This window comes from Chaetodon auriga, chromosome 1 (genome assembly GCF_051107435.1).
Source record: "Chaetodon auriga isolate fChaAug3 chromosome 1, fChaAug3.hap1, whole genome shotgun sequence".
Classification (NCBI taxonomy): domain Eukaryota; kingdom Metazoa; phylum Chordata; class Actinopteri; order Chaetodontiformes; family Chaetodontidae; genus Chaetodon; species Chaetodon auriga.
In genome coordinates this window covers 25,673,093-25,694,811 of record NC_135074.1, presented here as the reverse complement: position 1 = coordinate 25,694,811, position 21,719 = coordinate 25,673,093, and the positions used below count along the sequence as shown (strand labels likewise).

At 45.4% G+C, this 21,719-nt stretch overlaps 1 protein-coding gene across 6 annotated transcripts; it reads right to left on the bottom strand.

Annotated features, from left to right (window-relative positions):
- Window positions 1-766: 766 nt before the first annotated feature.
- Window positions 767-20,970, bottom strand: sema6d (semaphorin 6D). Of its 6 annotated transcripts, none has more exons than XM_076731828.1 (20): window positions 20,761-20,888; window positions 14,221-14,390; window positions 13,573-13,684; window positions 12,440-12,500; window positions 12,169-12,231; window positions 11,937-12,038; window positions 11,708-11,798; window positions 11,347-11,466; window positions 10,926-11,014; window positions 9,915-10,132; window positions 9,675-9,806; window positions 9,000-9,155; window positions 8,380-8,553; window positions 7,877-8,017; window positions 7,582-7,659; window positions 7,410-7,468; window positions 6,769-6,825; window positions 6,054-6,236; window positions 4,792-5,033; window positions 767-4,680 (listed from the first exon to the last, which is right to left on the bottom strand). In XM_076731828.1, exons 2-20 carry the CDS (start codon window positions 14,342-14,344, stop codon window positions 3,550-3,552), a joined length of 3,333 nt encoding a protein of 1,110 aa, XP_076587943.1. In that variant the 5' UTR covers window positions 14,345-14,390; window positions 20,761-20,888; the 3' UTR covers window positions 767-3,549. The 6 variants fall into 6 exon arrangements, with proteins under 6 accessions (XP_076587943.1, XP_076587951.1, XP_076587967.1 ...); XM_076731836.1 differs by lacking the exon at window positions 20,761-20,888 and adding an exon at window positions 19,827-20,058; XM_076731852.1 differs by lacking the exon at window positions 6,054-6,236.
- Window positions 20,971-21,719: the final 749 nt, after the last annotated feature.

Below are 21,719 nucleotides of genomic sequence, written 5' to 3'. Positions count from 1 at the left end.
CTGCATGTATTTGTGTGAACTACACACGAACGCCTGGAAGTTCAGCACTGCAGCACATGAAGCACACGTGATTGCATGTTTTTAGTCTTTCTGAGACATGAAGAACAAGCAGTTTAATTATTTTCCAGTCTGAATATCAGAAACACATCAAAGTGATTATTCTTCATCCAACCATCACTCCTTTGTTTCTTTGTTGTTGGCAGCTAATCCTATTACAAGCCTATCTGTGCGTAACATCATGCATTGGATGTTGATGCTGCATGCATCTAAATGTATGCATTATCTAGTGTGTGTGTGTGTGTGTGTGTGTGTGTGTGCATTCCTCTACAGCTAATTGGTGGCTCAGATCTTATGCCTTGAGCAGCAGTTAGCCCAGATGTTGATGTCTACAGCAACATACTACCCTGGAAACTTTCCCACATGCTATCTGGTGTGGTTGACTCCGCGCGGGCCCCAAACTTCAAAACAACCCAGCTCTAAAAATAGTCTCAAGCTCTTAATCATTCTGCAGACTCTTAATGTCTCTGATAGTCAGCTCACAGACCTCAGCTTGGACAGATAAATAACCTCCACCCAAGTCATGCTGTAAGTACTGAAAACATCTCGTTGCTCTTAGGCTGGATTTGCAAAGACACTAAGCATCTGATTTAACTGTTTGCAGCCTCTCATCATGGTCTGTGACATAACATAAAGAGCCAACTTTTGAAACTCAACTGGTTAAAATACCATGACTTGAAAAAACAAAAACAAAAAAACAAGGCCTCTCTTTCTGTGCAGTAATGTTTTATTTCAACTATACATGCCGTGTTAAAAAAATCAACAAAAAATATCATGAAACAAAGACCATCATTATTATTTACACATTCACAGTACAACTTTACAACATATCTACACGCTCAAATACTCTGGAGACCATATATACAGCTGGCCTTGCATCGCCATGTTGCACAGTATTTAAATCAAAATTACGTGACAAAATCCGGTTCATCTGCACATACACCGAGCTCAGAAATATAAAGGCTTCAATTTAGATTGCAACACAAAGACCCAGTTCATATTGCAATGTACAAGGCAGTTGAGCAGTCTATGTTGAGTGTATGTTTGTGATGTCAGTGTGCACGTGTCGAGTAGAAAAGAGAGCCCAAACACTGGTTTAGATGACAGGCAGAAAGTCTTTACATACAATCATCACTTGTAAACAAAATGCGGCTTTGGGCTGAACAGGCAGCTGACACTCGGATAGGATTGCAGATGTCACCCAAATAATGTACCCATTGCTAAGAGAAATGATCCCTCAGTCGTCCCTACTGGCCAATAGAAACAATTCCTGCCACTGCAATCCTGGGGAATTACAGATTCTGCGTGACCACCGCCCATGCCAACAGACGGATTTCACATGAACACTGTGTTAATACATTGGCTGTGGGCAGGATGTGCTGCGTTGAGCCGACTGCTCCACAGTACGAGGTCTAACCACCCTACATCCCACTGTCAAGAAAATACATTCACTGCATGGCACCTCTACGTGGTGGATTAACACCATTCTTTTCAACACCGACAGTAAGGGAGAGAAACTGATTTATACCCCAAATTATTGTCTTTTTGACTGTCCTTTTGTACAAATAGCATTCACAAGTGGAATGTTATTCAGACAATTTGTTTTTCAGATCACTTCGGTTTGGATTAGGGAGTGATTTTTTTTCCCAACACATCCTGCTGTTTTTCAAATTGCTAATATAAAAATTGTCTATGTAGTATATGACAATAACATACAGAGGACCAATTGACTTTGCCAATATTATACAATGTACTAGTTCATTTTGTGAATAAGGCACACAATGCACAGATTCAGGTTCACTTGCCTAAAAATATTTATACTCCTTATTTATAATATTTAAGTATGTACAGGATCTTGTCATTCCCAGCATGACTCATTTGGACACATTGGTAAATGTTGTGTTGATTGTACACTGGCCACTCGCAGGGAGGCTGCACAGGGAACACGGGCTGCAGAACCAGCACGGCAGATGACAGAGGTGTTACATCCATGTATTGTTCTAGGGTCAGTTTATATACCTTTAATAGGATTAATGTATGAAGAAAATTCTAGTATTCCTCTATTAGGGGACACACGAGTTTAACAGAAGAGAAGTGCCCTGAAATGTTGAATTCATATACATGGGCTAAACCATTGGTGTTGCTTTAGTTTCATATGGTAAATTCTTTAAATAACACATTATAACATTACAAAGGCAAATCATGTTGTTCAAAATTCATTTATAGAATGAGATGAGAAATGTTTTTCTTAATACCGTTGCTACATAAAGAAAGAAGTCTCTTGAACCACCAGTAAAGTCCTACAAAGGGGCAGTGGAGGTTAGAGGAGGTTTCAGTCTTGGAGAGAACCTTTTTTTTTCTTTGCCATGAATCAGTTTTAACAGTGCTTTTGGTTACTGAAAACTGTACTGCGTGGCCTCTATCTGCAATATAACACACAAACACACACACACAAGCAGATGTGCACACCCATATCGAGGGCTATCAAAGTCTGGTAGCGAAAAAAATCCAAGACAAACGCCCATGTCTAAAACCAATAGCAGCAAATGTACTATGTAAAATTTCCCTGTCCCAGTATACATCTAGCATGACCAACTTCACGTCAGCCTAACCTAATTACCAGAAACACTACAGTGTGACACAAAAAAATATGGTTTAGGATCAGTTCAGATGGGTTCAAACAAGAGCGGAGAAGATATAATATTGTTGAAATGAGAGACAGTGACTCAGGTCTTAGACAGATCTTAAGGTGCATCCTCTGGCATGTGGCACCGCTCTTGATAACCAAATATGAAAGCCAATTACGTGTACTGCCTTTACACAAACCTGCTTTCCAGTCAACCCACACACACGCACACAAACACATTCATTTGCACGCTTTTTCTTTGTTCGTTTGCTGCTTGATTCAGTTGTTTGCAGTCATATGTATCTTAAGCAACACGCACGCTATGATTTTTCAGTTTTCCTCTCCTCTGCCCCCAGCCATCTTACTAACAAAGGCATGGCCTACCTCGTCTCTTTGTTCAGTTCACATTAGTGGGAAGACAGTGCTCAAGGGCAGTGACAAATGAGACCCATTCTTCAAGTATTTCACTGTTTTTGTCCTGGTACCACACGCACAGATGCCATAGCGGCCCTAGCTAGTGTCCTAAACCTCGTACCTGATATGGGAACGGGCGACACCCAAGCCCAGATACAATGAGGAGCAGCAGACTGACCACTGTCCACTGTTCATATCTTGTGGCTACCGTGACAAGGGAGCGAGATGGAGACATAGGGGGCAAAAAAGCCCCAAGGAGTATCTTTGGCCACATGTGTGATTTTCCCTTTTTAGTGTGAGTGAATGTGCATATCATTTAAAGGGGGAAAACACCTCAAGCTGATACACAAACACACAATAGGCCCTACCCCATCCGTAGCCCCCCCAAAGCCCTCAGGGCTCAAAGCTCTACAGTCAAGGCCAAGAGCTCACTCAGAAGTGTCCTTGCTCCTTCAATAACTGTACTTATTGACCACTCGCATCTGTGGAGTCTGTGGTGAAAACCCGTTGGGTTTAGGGGGCACATCTGGCTTTATTGATGGGGTCCGTTTAAGCCCCGTGCGAGGGAGTGAGCAATGCCCACTGTAGCTGCTCTGTCGAGAAACAGAGGATGGGTGGGCTGAGTGCATTCCTGCCCCCATCACTCCGCCATGGGAGTCAAGTCTGGAGGGGGGTGTTGGGGGCATGTAACCCCCTCTGTTCATACTGTGTTGGCGAGACACAGACACCCCCATGGTTACCCCATTTGGTGAGGTGGATAAGGACTGCCTTTGAGAGGCACTCCGGTGGAGTTGATAGCCCCCTCTTTGCCTCTCCAGGGTGCCCCCCATGCTTAGGCTGCCCGTTGGCGTGGTGGGAGTGGTGGGCATGGGCACGTCAACCCTCTTGGTGGGGCTGTGCCTCGGCAGGGAGGATGAGGGAGAGTACAGAGAAGCCTCCCGGCTGGGCACCCTGGGGGGTACCTCAGTCAGTTCCTCCATGGGCTCCAGTGTGAGCTGCTGCCTTGGGCAGGGCCCTGATCCCTCTTGAAGAATGGCCTTGGGGTTGGCCACAGAGTCATTGAGGTGTTTTAAAAGGTCATTTAGGGTATTTCTGGCATCCACAGACCTCTTCTGGTCTTTCCGACTTCCCTTAGGATCTGGATTCTTCAGCTTCTTTTCAGACGAATGTGGCAGTGTATCATCTCCATTGTCAAAGTTAGGGTGGTCATGTGTGGCATTGGGCAGGACAACTGCACTCGGGATGTGGGAATGGCCCAGGGTGAGATGAGGTGGGTGGGAGTTAGAGTTAGGAGGAGAAGTAGAAGAAGGAAGGAACTGAGGACTCTTCACTGATGAGTTGGACTCCTTACGGGGCCCACTGGCCTTCCCTTGAGCTCTCTCCCACTGGTTTTTGATGGGCTGCAGACCTTTCTGCTGAAGCACAGGGGTGGACTCAGGTGTAGGCAGGGCAGCCAGCTCAGGCGGCTGACAGCCTTCCCGCAGGATCATGGTCTTGGTGTCACCGTTGGCTGTATTGACGTCTTTGCCATTGCTCAGCAGATTGGTGTAAAGCTTTGGAGAATCAATGTTGGTTTGGTACTCCTAAGATTGTGACAACAAATCAAATGAGGTTAGACACCTTTCGCATCTTGTTCAATAACTCCTCTGCATAAAAAAGTTTGATGTAGCATTGGAGCTGTTTTTATGGCGTACCTTCACGGGGCTGTCAAAGAGGCCGTTGAGCTTGACAAAGCTCCCAGTGGAATCGGAGCAGGACGGTGCAGACTCTGCATCCTTGTGGACATGTCTTGGCTTACGGAGGAATGAGTCTCGGTAGCAGAAAACAATCAGACCAGCTAGGAGAGCACCCATGAGGAAAGCAGCAAACACGCAGGTGATGAGGATGTTCATGTGGACCATCTGGTTGGTCTCACCTGCTTGGATATCCCACACACCTACAAAACATTGAGGCATTGGTTAACCCCCTGGCGAAGAATGTCAAAGTGCTCAGTGAGGCATCCCTCCCCATTCAGCAGCAGAATTGTGCATGTTTATGTGTGAACACAATCATGCATGAGTTTCTGCTTTTACACCTCCCCCTATACAAGGTAGCCAGTCAACCACAACCAAATTCCATAAATACCGACACACTCCTAGTCATCTAAACCCAGATGAAGAAGAATTATGGTGAAAATTGGCAGAAGCTGTTAGGTACCCACATCCATTTCACCATCTGCAACTAGCAGTGCTTTGTTAGTTCAGAAGGGAAGACTTGTGTTGCCTTGATCCACGTTTCACTACAGCCTTTCTGTCATGCGTTTAACCGGTACGAAAGGGTTAGGAATGCACTCTTATCTGATATAGCGAGTCAAATCAATCTTTTCGCACAAGAGATCAACCAGCATGAAGTTGTTCAAAGGAAAGAGAAGCAGTGCTTGCCTTCCAGGTGTTGAGACAGCTACTGCTTGACTGGAAGTTTGTTAGTAACCACAGACATTGAAAGAGTTAGTCATCCACCGTGCGGCCACATTGGTGATGTGGCAGAGCAGGCCCAGTCAATGATCTACCAGCCAGGGTAAACTGTTACTAGAGCTAGAGTTAAAAACAAAAACTACACTGGCAGAGACAGAAACTAAATCCAAACAAAAGATTATAAAGAAACAGCGTGTGTAAGGTTTAATGATTAGAAAACTGGGAATAAATAATTGAAAAGAAAGAAAGAAAGAAAGAACATAAGAAAATTGCAATTTAAACAAAACAACATGAAAATATAATATGTATAGTTACATAAATTATGTATGAAAATGCCTATCTGAAACTAATGGAAACCCTAAATAGCTGCCACTGTGTGCACGTGTGTGTTTGCATATGTGAGCCTATGTGTGGATTCTCATTTGTGTGGCTTAGTGTGAGCTGTTGGCAGCTATCAGATCAGGCTCAATGCAGCATGCTGGCTGCCTCCCTGCGGGCCTTACCCTCTTGGCCCCCTGGGATAGAGTCTAAAGAATGGGAGGTGGCTGGGTCATCCTGCAGCACAAAGCCTGAGCCGTAGAGCTCTGGACCAGGTCCAGAGCTGGGGCTCTGAGTGGGTATGAGTACTGGGGGGTGTATGGGCCCACTGGGGTGGACAGTGACTGGCGCTGATGAAAACTCCATGTCTGTGGTGACAAACAAACTGTTAACAAACTGTGCAGACGTGGGTAAAGCATACTGTTATCATCCCAGTTAGTAGGCATAGGCAATGGGTAATTTTTAAGGTTAGTGTCTGACAAAATAATGAATAAACCACAGTTAACCTTTGACAAAGTGTTGTGTTATCACATTCACAGACCAATGAAAGTACATGTTTTTTTCACTTTAACAATTTGGGAAAAAGAGAGGATACTGAGGTTCAAAGAGGAGTTGGTACACAACAGTAAGGATGCCAAAGGATGGTGGGTGGGCATGCAAGAGGGAGGAGGGATCGGAACAGGAAGTGATGAGTGAAAAGGAGGAAGTGAATCTGTGCTGAGACAGAGCACTGATATCGCCTGGTGAATCTGGTGTTCGTGACGATGAAGATGAAGCAGGTGATGTTAGCATTCAGGAGGTGCTTGGTAAGAAAAGATGAATGGTGGCAGTGGTGGAAAGACAGGGTTGGAGATGCTGAACTCAAGGAAAGAAACCATTTGAGTAAAAGATCAAACTAACCAGAGGTAGGGTCGCCAAATGATTTGTAATCTGGCGCTGATGTAGTGCCCAAAAACGCTAAAAGAATTAAAAGAACAAGAAATCAGTATAAGGGAATTCAGAAGTAAAAACTAAAATCCCTAAGAGACACCAAGAGTGCAGTTTAGTTGGTTTAATAATGAAGATATAAAGCACTCGCTCGCAGTGTCCTTCTCTCACTGGAGTCACTAGAAGCCCTCTGGTTCTGATCAATACTGGGGTTCAGCCTGGGTCATGTTTAGTTGGTACAAATGAAGGGACGGAAGTTTTAAAGCAAAATCAGTCAAGGCACATTTTCTGAAGATGTCTGAAGCCCTCGACCATTTGCACCAACTGAGCATGACCCTTAACTGTACATGTCCATGTTTCTGCCTCACGGGCGGCACAAGTTACAGGTGGCCATGTACTGTATGCAGATGTGTGTGTTAATACTGCACATAGACTTATGTAGGGGCAAGTTACTGGAGTGGTTACTGGTGTGAGTGTGCAGGCTCATGGTGTGTGTGGAGATGAGTTTGTGTTTCATTTGCGTACATGAGCGCACGTGTGTGTGTGTCAGTGTATGTGTATCTGTGTATGTGTGTCTCAGGAGAGATGGCATGGCATGGAGATGAGATTCGTACCGTGACAGTCTCCCAGGTGGGCAGTGTTTCCTAATTCAATGTCCTGCTCATATTCAGACCTGAGAAGAGAGAGGAAAAGAGGAGGTGGAGAGAGATTAATCAAATTCCTTGTTATCTCATTTTCTCCTCTGTAGTATTTGCACTTTGTAATGCAGCTGAGGCTTGAACTCACAAAACACCAGCTTGTATCCTCTCACAGGCTCCATGAGGCTTCCAGCCACAGTACGGATCCCTCGATGCAATGCAGGACCTGGTTGCCACACACACACACACATAGACCACCAGGTTAAATCATTCTGGGAAATGCACTATAATAATTTGTGACTGGCTGAACATTAACCGCAAGGCATAATGCGAGGCTGTTATCGTTCCTTTTATGACAAAAACAAAACAATAAAGTCACAAACCTATGACCGGCTGCTCAAAGCACATTTAACCCCCTGCATGCACATAAGGGTGTCACTTACTTGTGGCAGGACGAATGCCTTTCGCAGCGACTCAGGGGAATACGGATGACACAGCTTGAAAAGGCAACGTACAGGCTGTGAGCGTCTTTGTCCACATGCAGCGAGAGGACACGCTTGTCATCCTCGTGGTTAGACAGGCACCTGGGAAGGGAAGCGAGAAACCTGATCAGAGGTTTATCAGATAAGACTGTCTGCCGTTTCAGTCTCGGTAGATTTAATCACTTGTTAGGTGGAAGAAGTCACATAAAGCCTTTTCTCACAATTTAACAGGATTTTAACCTCTGTCACGCGGCGGCGGTGTGTTAGCATCCACAAATAAGCACAAAGAAAAATGAAATTACACACGCGCTGCACATGCACAGAACGCAGACAGACAGGCCCCGCTGTCTCAGCCAGGAAGCTTCACTTTAAGACTTGCTGACTCCTCCGCCAGAGGACAGACGGGGAAGAGAAAAGGAGAACAGAAGCAGACAGAGAGAGGGTGAAAGTGCGTGTATCCCTACTTTGCCTTGTTGAAGACATCTATCTCCTCCAGAAGCAGGCTGTCATTCAGGGAAACAGAGGAGGTCTTTGCCAAAACCTTGAGGACGACCCCTGACTCAGCTCCGATGAACACCACGGTGTAGTTCTTGTGAGGTCCTGCTTCATTGTCCACAGCCAGTGCTGTCAGTCTGTACCTACACACACAGCAGAGAAGCATGTGTTACTCACAGCAGGGGTTATCCCATTAAAACAGGACAAGGCATTTTGAATACATAAATCACTCCAGCTTGTCATTTACTGAAGGTCAAACATTTTTTTTTTACTTCATTGCATGTTATATTAAGAGACATGTCAATGTTGATATCTCCATGTGTGACAGATTGTTAACTGGGTATTGAACCTCCATACTGTATCAGTACTGACCAGAAGGTGTCAGGAGCATTGATTAATGAAAGTTTGCATCAAACTCATACATCATACGTTTTCTTTGATCATATCGTAATATCATTTTGTTCGGTCAACGTTCTTGGAGTGCTGCTTCTCATGAGGCTGCATTAAACATTCATGCAACCAGAGAAGTTCAACATATTTGGTTAAACGTAAAAATGAGTTTGCAATAAAAACGTGCATCTGCATTTACCTGACGCGAGTCTTGGTGAACCAAGGCTCATCCCCTATGGAAGGCACAGCTGTGTCCATGAGAGGGTGCGACTTGATGAACTGCAGGGTATCGTCCGGGAACTCAATGGAGCTCTTTAAGGATGCAGCTGGACCGTAACCTGCGCAGCACCCGGGTCTGGAATGGAGGGTGCACACACACAGAGGGCAAAAGGTCAAAGATCGGCCCATATGATCACACACCAGGGAGTAATAATAGCGTGTATTGAACTGGATGAAAAGTGCAACCAGAGGGTGGGGGCTGAGGAGCAGGTGCTTATTAGGATCACAAAAAGGCCTCAGCTGGAAACATAAAATATACATATGCATGGTTATCCTCCATCAATGATTCACTGGGGTAATGAGGTGCTTTCTGGACTTTGTGTTTTGGACAGAGGGCTGGGCTGCAAATATACGTGCTGACTGTAAACAGGTTAAATATGCACGGCGTCTAATTATGCCAAATTAATTATTTAATCATCAGCAGATGGTGAATGCGTGTACTGGGTCAACGCTAATAACTTGGTCCGGTACTAGTGAAAAAGATTTGATTGCACTGGGTTTAACCTGGACAAAGAAGGGTTAAGAAAAGGGGAAAATGACAGGTGGTAAACAGCTGCTGAGTCATGCTCCACCTGCTCAATAAAAAAGTCCTTACCGAGGTTTGGGCAGCTTCTCCTCTGGAAATGGAGTCCACACGGAGTCGGGAGTCTTCTGCTCTTTGAACCGGCCCCAGAATACTTTCTCTATGTCAGCCATGGAGAAGGCACACACCGCTGACCCTGGAATACTGTGGAGAGATAAAGACATCAATGTAACATCCATGTTTGGCTTCTAAGCATCTTATTTCGCGCCTCAGGATCGGTTAATTCAACAACTAACAGCGGCCGTGGCTCACCTGTTCATCTGGGTGGTGAACACACCCACCACAGAGGGAACTCCGTTGATGTTGATGATGTCAGTGATGGACTGGAGCACGTCGAAGTAGAAGAAAGACTCCCCAGGCACGGAGCAATTCAGCCTCGCCTTCACAAAAGATGTCCAGTGCTTCTCCAGCACCCGCTGTGACCCACCGACGTCATTCTTACAGATCCGGGCAACACGAGAATACACGACCTGCGGGGAACGGGGTGGAAGAGGAAGGCAGCTGAGCGAACGTCACTAAAAACACTTCAGCGTGCTGAATAATGAATGCATCTCTCCATCCTGTAGCAACTCTGCCACAGACGACTTAACAAACACACGCCCTCATCTTTGACTTGGTGTGTGGAGCTTGTTCACCCTGACTGGAGCAAATGTGGAAAAAAAAAAAAAAAAACCCATCCAATGCAGCACGGTGTGAATGCGTGTTTTATTGCACATATTACAAAGGCTTAGCGTATAAATGAAGTGTGTGAAGCAGTTGGCTTTGAGTGTTTTAATAATTCACCAGTGCAAACCTCCATCAGAGGCCAGGTGTCACCCAAGCATTAGTAGGGTTGAAATATTTATTGGCTGGTGGCTGATGGAGGATGCTGGCTTCCTGCGGCTCGGCCAGACCAGCTCAGGATGAGATGAGCTGCGGTCAAAGCTGAAGTTTGGCCTGGAACATACTAATGCCCTCTGCGTGTGTGCGTGTCATAGGGAGAGGCAGACGCAGAGCGCAAAATCTCCGGAAGAGACAAATCCTCTCACTGTGTAATGGTTTTACATTAGTAGAACATTCCCAGCAAACACTGGCTGTTGAAATTTTTCGTGTATTCTAATGCGATATACTGTCATCGCCTGAATGGGCTCCATTATCACTTGGGCCATTTGTGGCAGAAACACATGCACTGGGGGAGGTGTAAGCCTTTTTTGGATAAAGGCCCGCATACTGTCGCTGTGCGGAATATGTAATGCATTATAAATGGCAGGTGCACTGTCTTACCTTGCCCAGATTGCTGTGCTCCACTGCAATCTCTCGGTAGAAAAAGTACACATAATTCCCATACTCTGCTGCATGCAGGAAATGAGGTTCTGAGGGAGAGACAGAGGCAGAGAGTTGAAGTGTGTTTCTGCACCGTCACCACCACTGTGCATGTTGAATATTTCAGGGATTTGTACAAGGCTGTATATGACTGGGGGTGACCTAGATTGCCTGGGAGAGAACAGGACATATCCCCATGGAGCTTGGCAAGGCAGGAGAGATCTCTATCACTCCAAAAACAGCTCTGACAGCCACGTACATACTTACACCATGCAAAGGCGCCATGGGCATTTAGCTAGCTGGCAGGTAGACACGTGTATCTCCAGGAAGGTGAGGGGAGAGCGGAATAAATATTGAGTGTGATGAAGAGGCATTTGTGTACCTTTCAGCCATTTGGAGTCATATTTGATGGTCCTCAAGGCTGAGCCATCACCCATGCTGCGATAGATGACAGAATCACTGGCCTGGAAGTCAGCTACAGTGGCAGAATACAGCTTCCCTTCTAAAAAAACAAAACAGGGAATACCATCACCGAAAACTAGGATACACTGCTCTTCGATGCTTTGTTGTTCCTCTTCGTTTATGAGGCTTAATTGGCTGACTTGTTATCGCTGCAGGCACATTTTTATTGTGGCAGAGACACAGAGGTGATAATGAGAGCATAAGTAGGAATACATTAGTTCTTCTTCGTCTTCAGCAAGACTAACTATGTGTGTTGGCGGGTGTGTGAGTTTGACCCTTACCAGCAAAAAGGGCAACGTTGGTTTGCTTGGAGTCAAATGGGCATCGTGCCAGTCCATTGATCTCCTCGCCATCAAACTCTAGGTTATCCAGCTGAAGGGAACACAACGATCACCCACACATTAGAGGAGTTTTGTCGAGAGAGAAAGACATCCAGATATGTGTGCGATTTTGTGCATATCTGAGCCTGCAAACTTTGGCTTATGGCAGGTCCTGGCACTGCATACTGACCCTGTAATATCTGCACATGGGGTTGAAGCCGTTGGTACCACAGATGAACACCAGGTCATCGTTTCTGGGCACCAGCACTTTGATGAAGTTGTGGCACTCGTCCTGAAAGCAGACACACGACATGGAACGGCGTCTTAAGAGGCAGCAAGCTTCTCTGCTCACAAATTAAGCTTTTGTCCGGGTGGTGGAATACAGGACAAAAGGTGTGAGGTGGATGGTTTTTAATACGTACTCTGTGTTTTCCCTTGACGGCACACATCTCTCTGTCGGCTTGGCCCGATCGCCATGTAAGCTTCTGTAAAATCCAACATGGAGCATTAGACACATGCACGACACACTGAATACACACACTGAGTCGTGCGCACGCACACACACACACAGTCCTCCCTTCTTCACTCTCTCATTTTACAACCTGTCCAGTTTGTGATGAATGGCTCTGTATTTTCTACGGAGCCCTTTTAGTGTTTGTGGATTGAGAGAGCAGCTTGTGGCGAGAATCTTACCCGGTAAGGAATGATCTCATTCCTGTAGGATTCTCTCAGACTGACTAGGTACACCTGATCTCTGTGGACAGACAACAACAAAACACACAGCTCAGTGACACAGCACCGTCATGGACATGCTTATATACATATTAATATACAGGGCTCATCATTTTCAGTTTTTCTTCTTTTTTTTTAAACAAAAATCTGTGGCTTTAAGGGTTCATTTTTTTATGAAAAATTAATTCAGGCCAAAATTAAAAATATCATTTTCAAGACATCCGCTGGGTAGTTTGGCCATTTCTCATTTTTCACATTCTTAGAGGTACGGTTCATCTACTGTGAAGTATGGTTTCAGCCTCTTCTTGCACTTTTTGGTTCACAGTAAAAGAAAGTCTGAGGGAAACGGGTTAAAACCAATCTTTTCCCTTTTAAAAGCTGAGCACTTTTCTGTCAAAACATGTAAAATGATGACACTAAAACACAGTTCATTTAAATGCCGGGTTGAACGTACCATGTGAACAACAAACAGCAAGTAAATGCATAGTGAACTGTGGTTTTATGCAACTGGCTGTTACGTGAAAACTTGAATATCCTCTCTGCTATACCATTTCACATGACAACCATGTATTGTTTTGATTATACTCCGATTATTTAAAAAAAATGTAATAAAACCGCCGAGGATCAAATTTCATCGGCCCTTAGAGAGCAACATTTTGCTTCACTTTCTGTAAAAACATGTGAATACCCCAAACTGACAACAGGAGGATTCATCTGCCAACAGTGATACATGTGGTGGTGATTACGGGGGCTCCAGAGGTGGGAGTTTTATACTGTAGATGTCAAAGTGATTTCATGCTACAATATTAGTGCTGGCGGTCAGATTAATCCCAGTGCCCATAAATACCAAAAAGACATGTTAAGATGCCAAGAAATCCCTGACAGAGCGTCAGACCGGCATGATAGACGCCTTTCCTGGATCAATACAGGCCATATACATCAGATGCAGGCCCAGAAGCCACAGATCCAATAACACTAAGAGCTTTTTCCCCCTCTTACGCCACTGTTTACCTGCCAAGGAGTGACTGAGTATATTGGGGTGGAGGGTGTGTGAAAGAGAGAGAGAGAGATGGAGTGTGTGTGTGAGAGTTTACCTGCCAGCGATGAACAGAGTGTCCTGTATCTTGGTCATCAGCTGAAAGTCAAGGCGGTGCTGTGACTCATTGCCAGAGGGCCTGCCTCTGAACACAGGGTACCTCCGTGAAACTGCGAGGACACAACACACGCACACATACTATTAATGAGACACTGGCGGTAGGAACGCGGGTAAACCACACTCACCTCTTGGCTACATTTAGCTGGGACTGCACTGATTAGAAAGAAATATGCTGTGTGTGTGCTTCATACAAATCCTCCTGCAATCAAAATAATGGCACAGTACAAATACCTCGTGTATATTCTGTATAATTATGTCTGCGTGTGTTATTTGTGTTGTGTTTCTGCCTTAGATAATGGCTGCCTATGTCAGCACATCTCTGTTCTTCCATCACAGAGATGAAAATGAAATCCACTTAATGCTACAACTGACCATACAGCAGATTGATTTTATTACAATGGATATGGCATGCTAGTGTCTGAACTGCTGACACGGCTAGAAAAAGGAGGCTGCCCGTGTTTGTCCTCACTCCCGTGTGTTGGTAAAAAGTGCATGTTAAAGATAGTTGTTTTTTTTCCAGTGATGTTGCAGTAATTGTGATCTCTACCCCCGTCTCTGCTGAGTTCACATGCGTGCGTGTACTCACAGTGTGCGTCAACCACGTCGAGGGGTACGGTGTCCTCGGGGAAGCTGATTGCGAGGAGAGTGCGTGAGGCTGTCAGCAGCAGCAGCAGCAGCTCACTGAGCAGAAGCGCAGCTCTCTGGCCCATGGCTGCTCAGACGACACTTCCTGTTTCACACTAGTGGAGATGTTACCTGGAAACACACACAAAAAGCACGTTTTTGTTGCTTGACGTGCAATGCGTTTTGTGCAATGTTCAACCCGCGGCTGCAAACTGTAGTTTTATGTGCCAAATGCTAAACCTTCATTAAACTCAAACCGTTTCTCCTCTCTTACCGACACCCACAATGTTAGTAAAATAGAAACATACGGCACACATAACGCCCTCTCCGGCTTATTGATGACTGAGCTCTCAGTGGCAGTGCTTGGCGTTTCCCCTCTACCTCTCCCTGCATCTGCTGTCTAAACGAAGGTCAGCCAACTGACTGGTGGGGTGTCTCCGTGTGTGTTGGATGCAGCGGAAGTCCACTCTGTTAGAAACGTGGCGGGCCTGCTGTCTCTGTACATCTGTGCTCTGATTGGTTTGTCCTGGGCCAGGCTCAACACTAATCAGCACATTGCAACTTCATCGCCATCAGTAGCACGGCCTCTGCTCTGACCTTAGCTGACTTCTATTAGCGCTTTGTTGGCTGTTATTGCTCCACACCTTCCTCAGAGCTGCTGCGCTTGATTGCAGTGCAGTGATTCACACATCTTTCAATCCAGTCATGTACAGTTGTTTTGACATAGTAGTAATTTCTGTGTACAGTAGTTTGTACAGCGTCTGATTGTAGACATGATACACTAGCAACTACATTGGTAATAATTTATTGTGGGAGTGGCGGGGTTTAGTGTGTATGTTAGTGCGTGGAGGGGTGCTTTAGAGACAGACTGTGTCTGTGCATATTAATGATCGGTGTACATTCAAATATTTATAAGGCAAACAAATTATTCATGCAGGCAAAGCCTGAACGGATATAAACAATTTACCGGGAGACGTCACACAGGCAGAGGGATGGATTAGCTGGGAGCACACTGGGATTCACACAGACACACACACACACACACACACACACACACACATAATCGTTCTTTCAAACGGGGTAATGCAAAGACTGACGCATGTGCACACACACGAACACACACAGACACACATACACACACAGTATTGACTCATTTTTCAATTAGCCCCGAAGCACACCTGCTCCAGTGCAGTCTGCGAGCCCCGCCTGCCAAGCCATTAGTGCTTTGATTGATCCACACAGGAAGCATGGCAGATCAGCAGCCAGCACAGGCAATCTATGGACGTTACCATATCACTGAAGCCCACGTGAAAAGTTGTTACTCACAATCTGGTCACCTTGGGCTTTTCAAATCTAACCGAACACTTAGTTTAAAACATTAAAGTTACTTTAATACACCTGGTTGTCAAGCATATAGACGAGTCAGCCTTTGGACATTTGTATATGGACTATAAAACACACAAATTGGTCGCCCTGCTTTGAAGTGTACATGTTGATATTAAGCACACGGCGTGTTTTCCGGGCACTAATAATCCAATTTTGGTCTGAACAGTTTCTGTATGATGATGTGTCACCGAGAAGAATGGAAGTGGTGGAGAAGGAATGCCAGTGTGTTTTAGTCATCAACAGTGTGTAATCATGGCTATTCAGCACTCTGTGGGATACTGAGGCCTTTGAAAGAGCAGTGTCATTATGACTGAGTAATGCCTGGATAAGACAACGCTTCATCTCAATTAGTCCACTTAATCATTAAATTACAGGTTTCATGTTTTGACAAAATAGAGATTCTCTGAGGGCAAAAAGGGTTGCTTTCTCTTCCGACAACAACAAACATCGATGATGCTGCAGCAGTACTATACTCTAATCTAGATACAAATGAATCTCCGGACACAAACGATCCACAGATCTATGCACACAGGCTTCCAGATCTATACAAAAGAACAGCTGTCAGCAACTTAATCTAAACGAGAAGTGATGCTACTGCTCAGCAAAGAGAGACCGCAGTGTTCCTTAAAAGCATCACAGCTATTTTTTTTTTTTTTTTTTTTTTACTACTCGGTTCAGATGTTCTCGCACCCAGAGATGTGCTGTATTAAAACCCAGGCAATAAATTGCTGAGTTTCCGGGAGAAGCCTGGGACAGGAATAGATACCAAACGCACAACAATAGAAAAAAAGAGGAGCTATGAAAGGTAAATAAACCAGGCTCCACATTTCAATTCCATAGTGCTATCATACAGACTGCAGGCTGTGCTTCTAGCCCCAACTTGGCCGTGTTCACAGGTAAATCATTTCCTTGGTTGTCAGAATTTAGAGTCCTGCTCTATATCGCCTCTTCATAAGCACAGACATACTTTTTTCCTGCCATTCTGCCTCACTTAACAATTCAGGAGAAAAACAGCCCAACCAGAGGCAGAAGCTCTGCTCCGATCTCCCATGATTCCTTGCATGGTAATAGCCGTACTGCAGAGGCGAAGGCTTTCCTCAGAAACTTTAATGTAAAACAGAAACAGAAGACATCCAGAGGTCAGCGATCTAAAATTACTTCTCAATCTCTAGTGAGCCCAGCATGTTTTCTATTGACTATTCCTTTGCGTTCTCTGGTTGCTGCCCTCCAGTGTGTGTATGTGTGTGTGAATGTGTGTGTGGGTGTGTGTATGTGCGTGCATGCACATATAGGCCTCAACAAGCCTAGAGACGCTGGGCTTGTCACGCAACTCAGTGCCATTCAGCCTGGCCTCACTCTACCTCTGTTATTACAGGCTTTTCAATGTCCTACAACCACACTCTTTCCCTGCTGATGTTGTTGGCTCTGGCCCATGGTGTTAAACAGGAGGAGGGGAGGGGGCGGGGGGGGTCTGCTGGATTGCTGTTTCTACTGATGGTGGGTGTCGGGGTCTGTAGCGCAGCTCTGGTAGTTAAGGCTGAAGATTTAGTGTTCCGATCTTAAAATGACAGATTAGCACATATTCTCCTTTTGGCCGTGCTTTCAGCGGCATATGTTAGCCATAACGTCCTCACTGCACCACTGGACGGATGTGTTTTTGCAGGGAGTTCCTATTGGGAGGAATTGGGGCTAATAAAAGGATGGCAAACAACAGCAGTGCGTGAGATTCCCAAACTTGTGTGAGGATGCGATGGGTGGCTGTAATCCCAGCAGAACAATGCCTTCTGCTGCTGCTGCTGCTTGAGGCTGCTTGACTTGTCATCGAGCACCATGCTGAGATGTAAACCAAACAGCACAAGAAACCAGATAACCCCGGAGTTCAGTTTCAGGCATTTCATTTCAAGCACTTGGTGTCTGTGTGTCTAAATGCGTGTGTAAGCGTGCCTGACCGTTTGTCCAAAACTGGATGCGTCCTGTAACACGGTTGTCTCAACTCTCAGCTGTGGCTCTGAGAAAGTAATCAAGATGCAGCCACACAGGAAAGTGAGTCAGCCAGATGATTAGAGCAGCCACACAGGCCCAGAAATGATTACTACTCCTTTTCCCACTTCAGTAATAACCACTACCCCTGATCGCGTGCTATTTACCTAAGGATCACTTCTGAGGGGCTTGGTTGGACTTGTTGCTTCAGAGATTTGGCAGACGGAGTGGGCTGTGCCACCCTAAACCGAGCTTCCCTCCCTTTCTTCTCCACCTTGCGAGAGGAGGAGTGAAACAGGAGAAAGGCTGTTCTCAGCAGTAGTTCTACTATAGTGGAGCACAAAGGGGCTGAGCTGCAGGTGTGACCGAGAAACAAAAGGGGCTTTGGGCAACTCAACACAATAGAGCCCCACCCCCGGTCAGTGGACCTGGATTCAGGAAAGCTGTTCTGGGGGCTCCCAAAAGGGGGTTCTGGGGGAACAAAGCAACCTGTATAAACATATTGACTCCAAATGCTGCACACAGGGTCAAACTTCTACCACTCAGCCAATTTAGCGCTGAACAAACTGATTTCTGTGCAGCAGTTTAGTGCAACCATAAGGCTGTGTGGTTTAATGGCGGCTGTTCCGGGGTTACGGCTGGCTGTAGTGGAGGTTAACGGTGATTGTTCTGGTCGCTGAGTTCTGACCCCGCGACCAGTGAGGCGAAGTGAGGCACATCAGCCAGCTGTGCTGTCAAAGGAACCCACGGCTGGTTCTGATGTTTAACCTGGCTGGAGCGTGGCGCTCCTGTCGATATCAAGTTTATACAGTTTGGGTGATTAAGCTGGAGCCCTCTCATCTCTGTGACAGAGCTCTGACACAACAGATTCTCAGGGACATACTCACACCTGCTTTATAAATTTCTCTACTTCTGTAAAGGGGCTGCTCTGGTTTGAGAAGCGCACCAATAAAATTGTGACCAAAGACAAACTGAAATTAATGAGTGTACATATTTGTCCTTTTTAAAGATTAATTGAGCGCGCCAGGTTGGTCAATAGTGACAACTTTAGAATAAGCTCTTTGATTATCTCATTTTGCTAATTTGCTTCATTTGGCCACATTTTCTGAAATAATGAGACAGAGCAGAACAAGTCCTAAAACTACTCTAACCTTCTCACACTTACAAGCGTCCTTACGAGACGAAACAACCGTACTGATCATCTCTGTTTCTCCATTATTCTCCTGCTCCTCTTCCTTCATTCGCTGGTCATTTTTCAAGTTTTGCGTGGGGATCTTCCGCTCCTCTTTTGCGCACACAATCCACGCAGCAGCCCGGGCTCTAATGCTTGCATTGTGCGGACTGGGGCGTAAAGGCATTCAAGTTTTACCCGTGGTAAATCTTTTCAGATCCCCTTTGCCCACATGTGGGACTCATACAAAAGACAACAAAGACGCGAGGGACAGCAGTGGACTGACAACAGTGATGGGGCTGCGTTTATTGCCTCCACAGCATCTAATGCATGCACGGGGCTGGGCTCTCGCGCTGCGCTGCCTCCAAAAAGGTTACGAGCGCTTCTCCAATTTATTATCCAACAGAAGAATACCATAATGAAATCGGGAATACATTAAATCGATTAAAGGCATCGCAGAGTGAGCAGAAAACAACCTTCAAGTGCTGGCCGTCCTGCTCGGCTTTTATTGTTTAATACTGTTGGCCAGCATGGTCCGTGCAATCATGTGCCTTTATTCCAAGTTGATTTCTGCTAAATCGAAATGTCACAGAACACTTAAATCCACGCTTTAAGCCATTCAAACCAACTCTGTGCAACACCCAATAGAAAATATTAGCTTTTGTGACTGAAACTGTAGAAAATGAAGGACATTTCTCTGCATGAAAGGGCTGTTGAGGACCAACAGTAGCTGGCGTGGCTCTGATTTTACTGTCGGTCAATCATAATCTGTGTGTACATTTCAAAATAAAATATTCCGATTTTTAAAGCACATATGTAGTTTGAAAAATGGGCACACTTTGAAATCTGCGTACTTGATTTACCCTGCATGGATTCTGTTCATAAAGTAGCTCTCCGGATAGATTAAAAGCCAGTAGTGACATGTCCCTTATTAAACCCGAGCTCCATCTTAATAATACAACACAGAGAGTGTCGTAAAAATAGAACAAAAATAGACTTAATCAATAATTAAAATCATGGTGGACACCTACCTGGAGTATCCGAATTCACTCATGAATGGGGCAATCCGACTGAATATCATATTCCTCAGGTAATCCATTTAAGAGAAAACACCCAGCGTGTGATATTCCTGTTATTTTCAGATCCATCCGGACCCCACTTCTCTCTTTTATCCAGTTGCGCACAGATTTCAGCTCCGCACGCATGTGAGCCTTCGGACTGCCTGCTCTGTCTCCGTCCCCGGGCCCCTGCGCTCTGATGACTGATCTTCAAAGCTCTGCCACGACCACACAGCCCCCTCCCTCATACGGCCGTACACCAGCCCCCTTCCACTACTATTAACTTCAGAAACCAGAGGGAAAAGACATAAACATTAACGACGCGCTGCCCTTCCTAACTTCCACCGCGCTCTGACCTCCTGCGCGATTATTGATTTAATGCTGATTTGACATAGTAGAGGGCGTGTGGATTGACGGACAGCATGATATAGCACATATCCACCAGAATAAAAGAGCAGCCAGATTTACGCAAAACTCCGCTCTGCGCTTCTTTACCCGAATAAACAGCCCCTAGATAACTTTAAATTCACCAGTTTGATTCTCGGTTTAATAATGCGACCCTAGAACTTAGACTTCTGACAGGAGAAACTGTCTCACTAAGGCAGAGGTGAGTAAACAGCTTCGATTTGGTTTATGAGCGCTGGAAAGACGCTCCGGAGCGGGACGGGCACATAAATGCTGCCAGTGGTAAAAGGGATGAATGAATAGTATGTTAGATTAGTAAAAATAGTCCGGACCTGAACCCTCTCTGCCATGCAAGCATCAGTTTTTGCAGAGCAGCATAGCGACGTGGTCAGAAGGAATATTTTGTATCCCAGCAAAGACTTCTGCTCTCTAGTTTTCCCCTTGACTTTCACTGCGTAATGCGGCGCAACAAAGTATATCCATGTAGCGGCGAGGAACTCACCTCATCTGAATTGGTTATTTGTATCCTTTTGTGCAGCTGTAATCCCCAAAAATATATATGTTGAGCGCGTCGCAGTGAATCAACTTCTCCTGGCTGAGAGAAAAACAAACTAATGCACGGCAAATGGTGTAATTCGACCCGTGCTAAGTCAATCCATCCAGAGAGAGAGCCGCAGCCTACCAATAAGCAGCGCTCTCGCTCCAGTCCCTCCCCCCACCATCCGTCTCTCCTCACTTGGTTCGGGCTTCTCTGCCTTGCTATGGCTTCCTTCCTTTTTTTTTCTTTTTTTTCTTTTTCTTTTTTTCCTGGAGCTCGGAGAGAAAGGAAAAAAAAGCGACCCCCCTCCCTCCCGTTCTCCTCCTGTGTGACCCCGTGTTGCCCCCCTCCCCTCCCCTCCCCTCCGTTAAACCCCATCCCCCAACTCCAAGTCAGCAAGAGCGCCTAGTTAAAATCATTTCAGCTGAGTTGTGGCTGCTTAGTAAAACACAGCTTTGGAAGTGTTTGGATTTAGCTGGTTTAAGCACACATCGCCTACTTCAGATGTTTCTATTAAAAGTGGAGAAATTATTAATGGCAGCAATATAAAAGTGTGGAGAAAAAGTTTTGCATGCATGACAGATAACTTTACAAACCCATACATTTTGCATGCACAGAGCAAACTGTGCTATAATATAACCTTTAATCTCTGAAACACATACAACACATAGATATTTTTTTTCAATAAAACAATACTCCAAACATTATTGCATGTTGTAAACACAATAAATCTCTATTGGAATGTGACCTGATCCCTATCCTGGTGTTGCTCGAGCCTGATCTATACATAGGCATTAGGCATTCTGCGTGTGTGTGTAAACATCAGTGTGAGGACGTGTTCTCGTATGCATGCGAAGCCGAAGTCGTCACTGAACGTGTCAGATCACTCCAACCAGGTCCGCGAGGCCCAACAATGGGGGCCC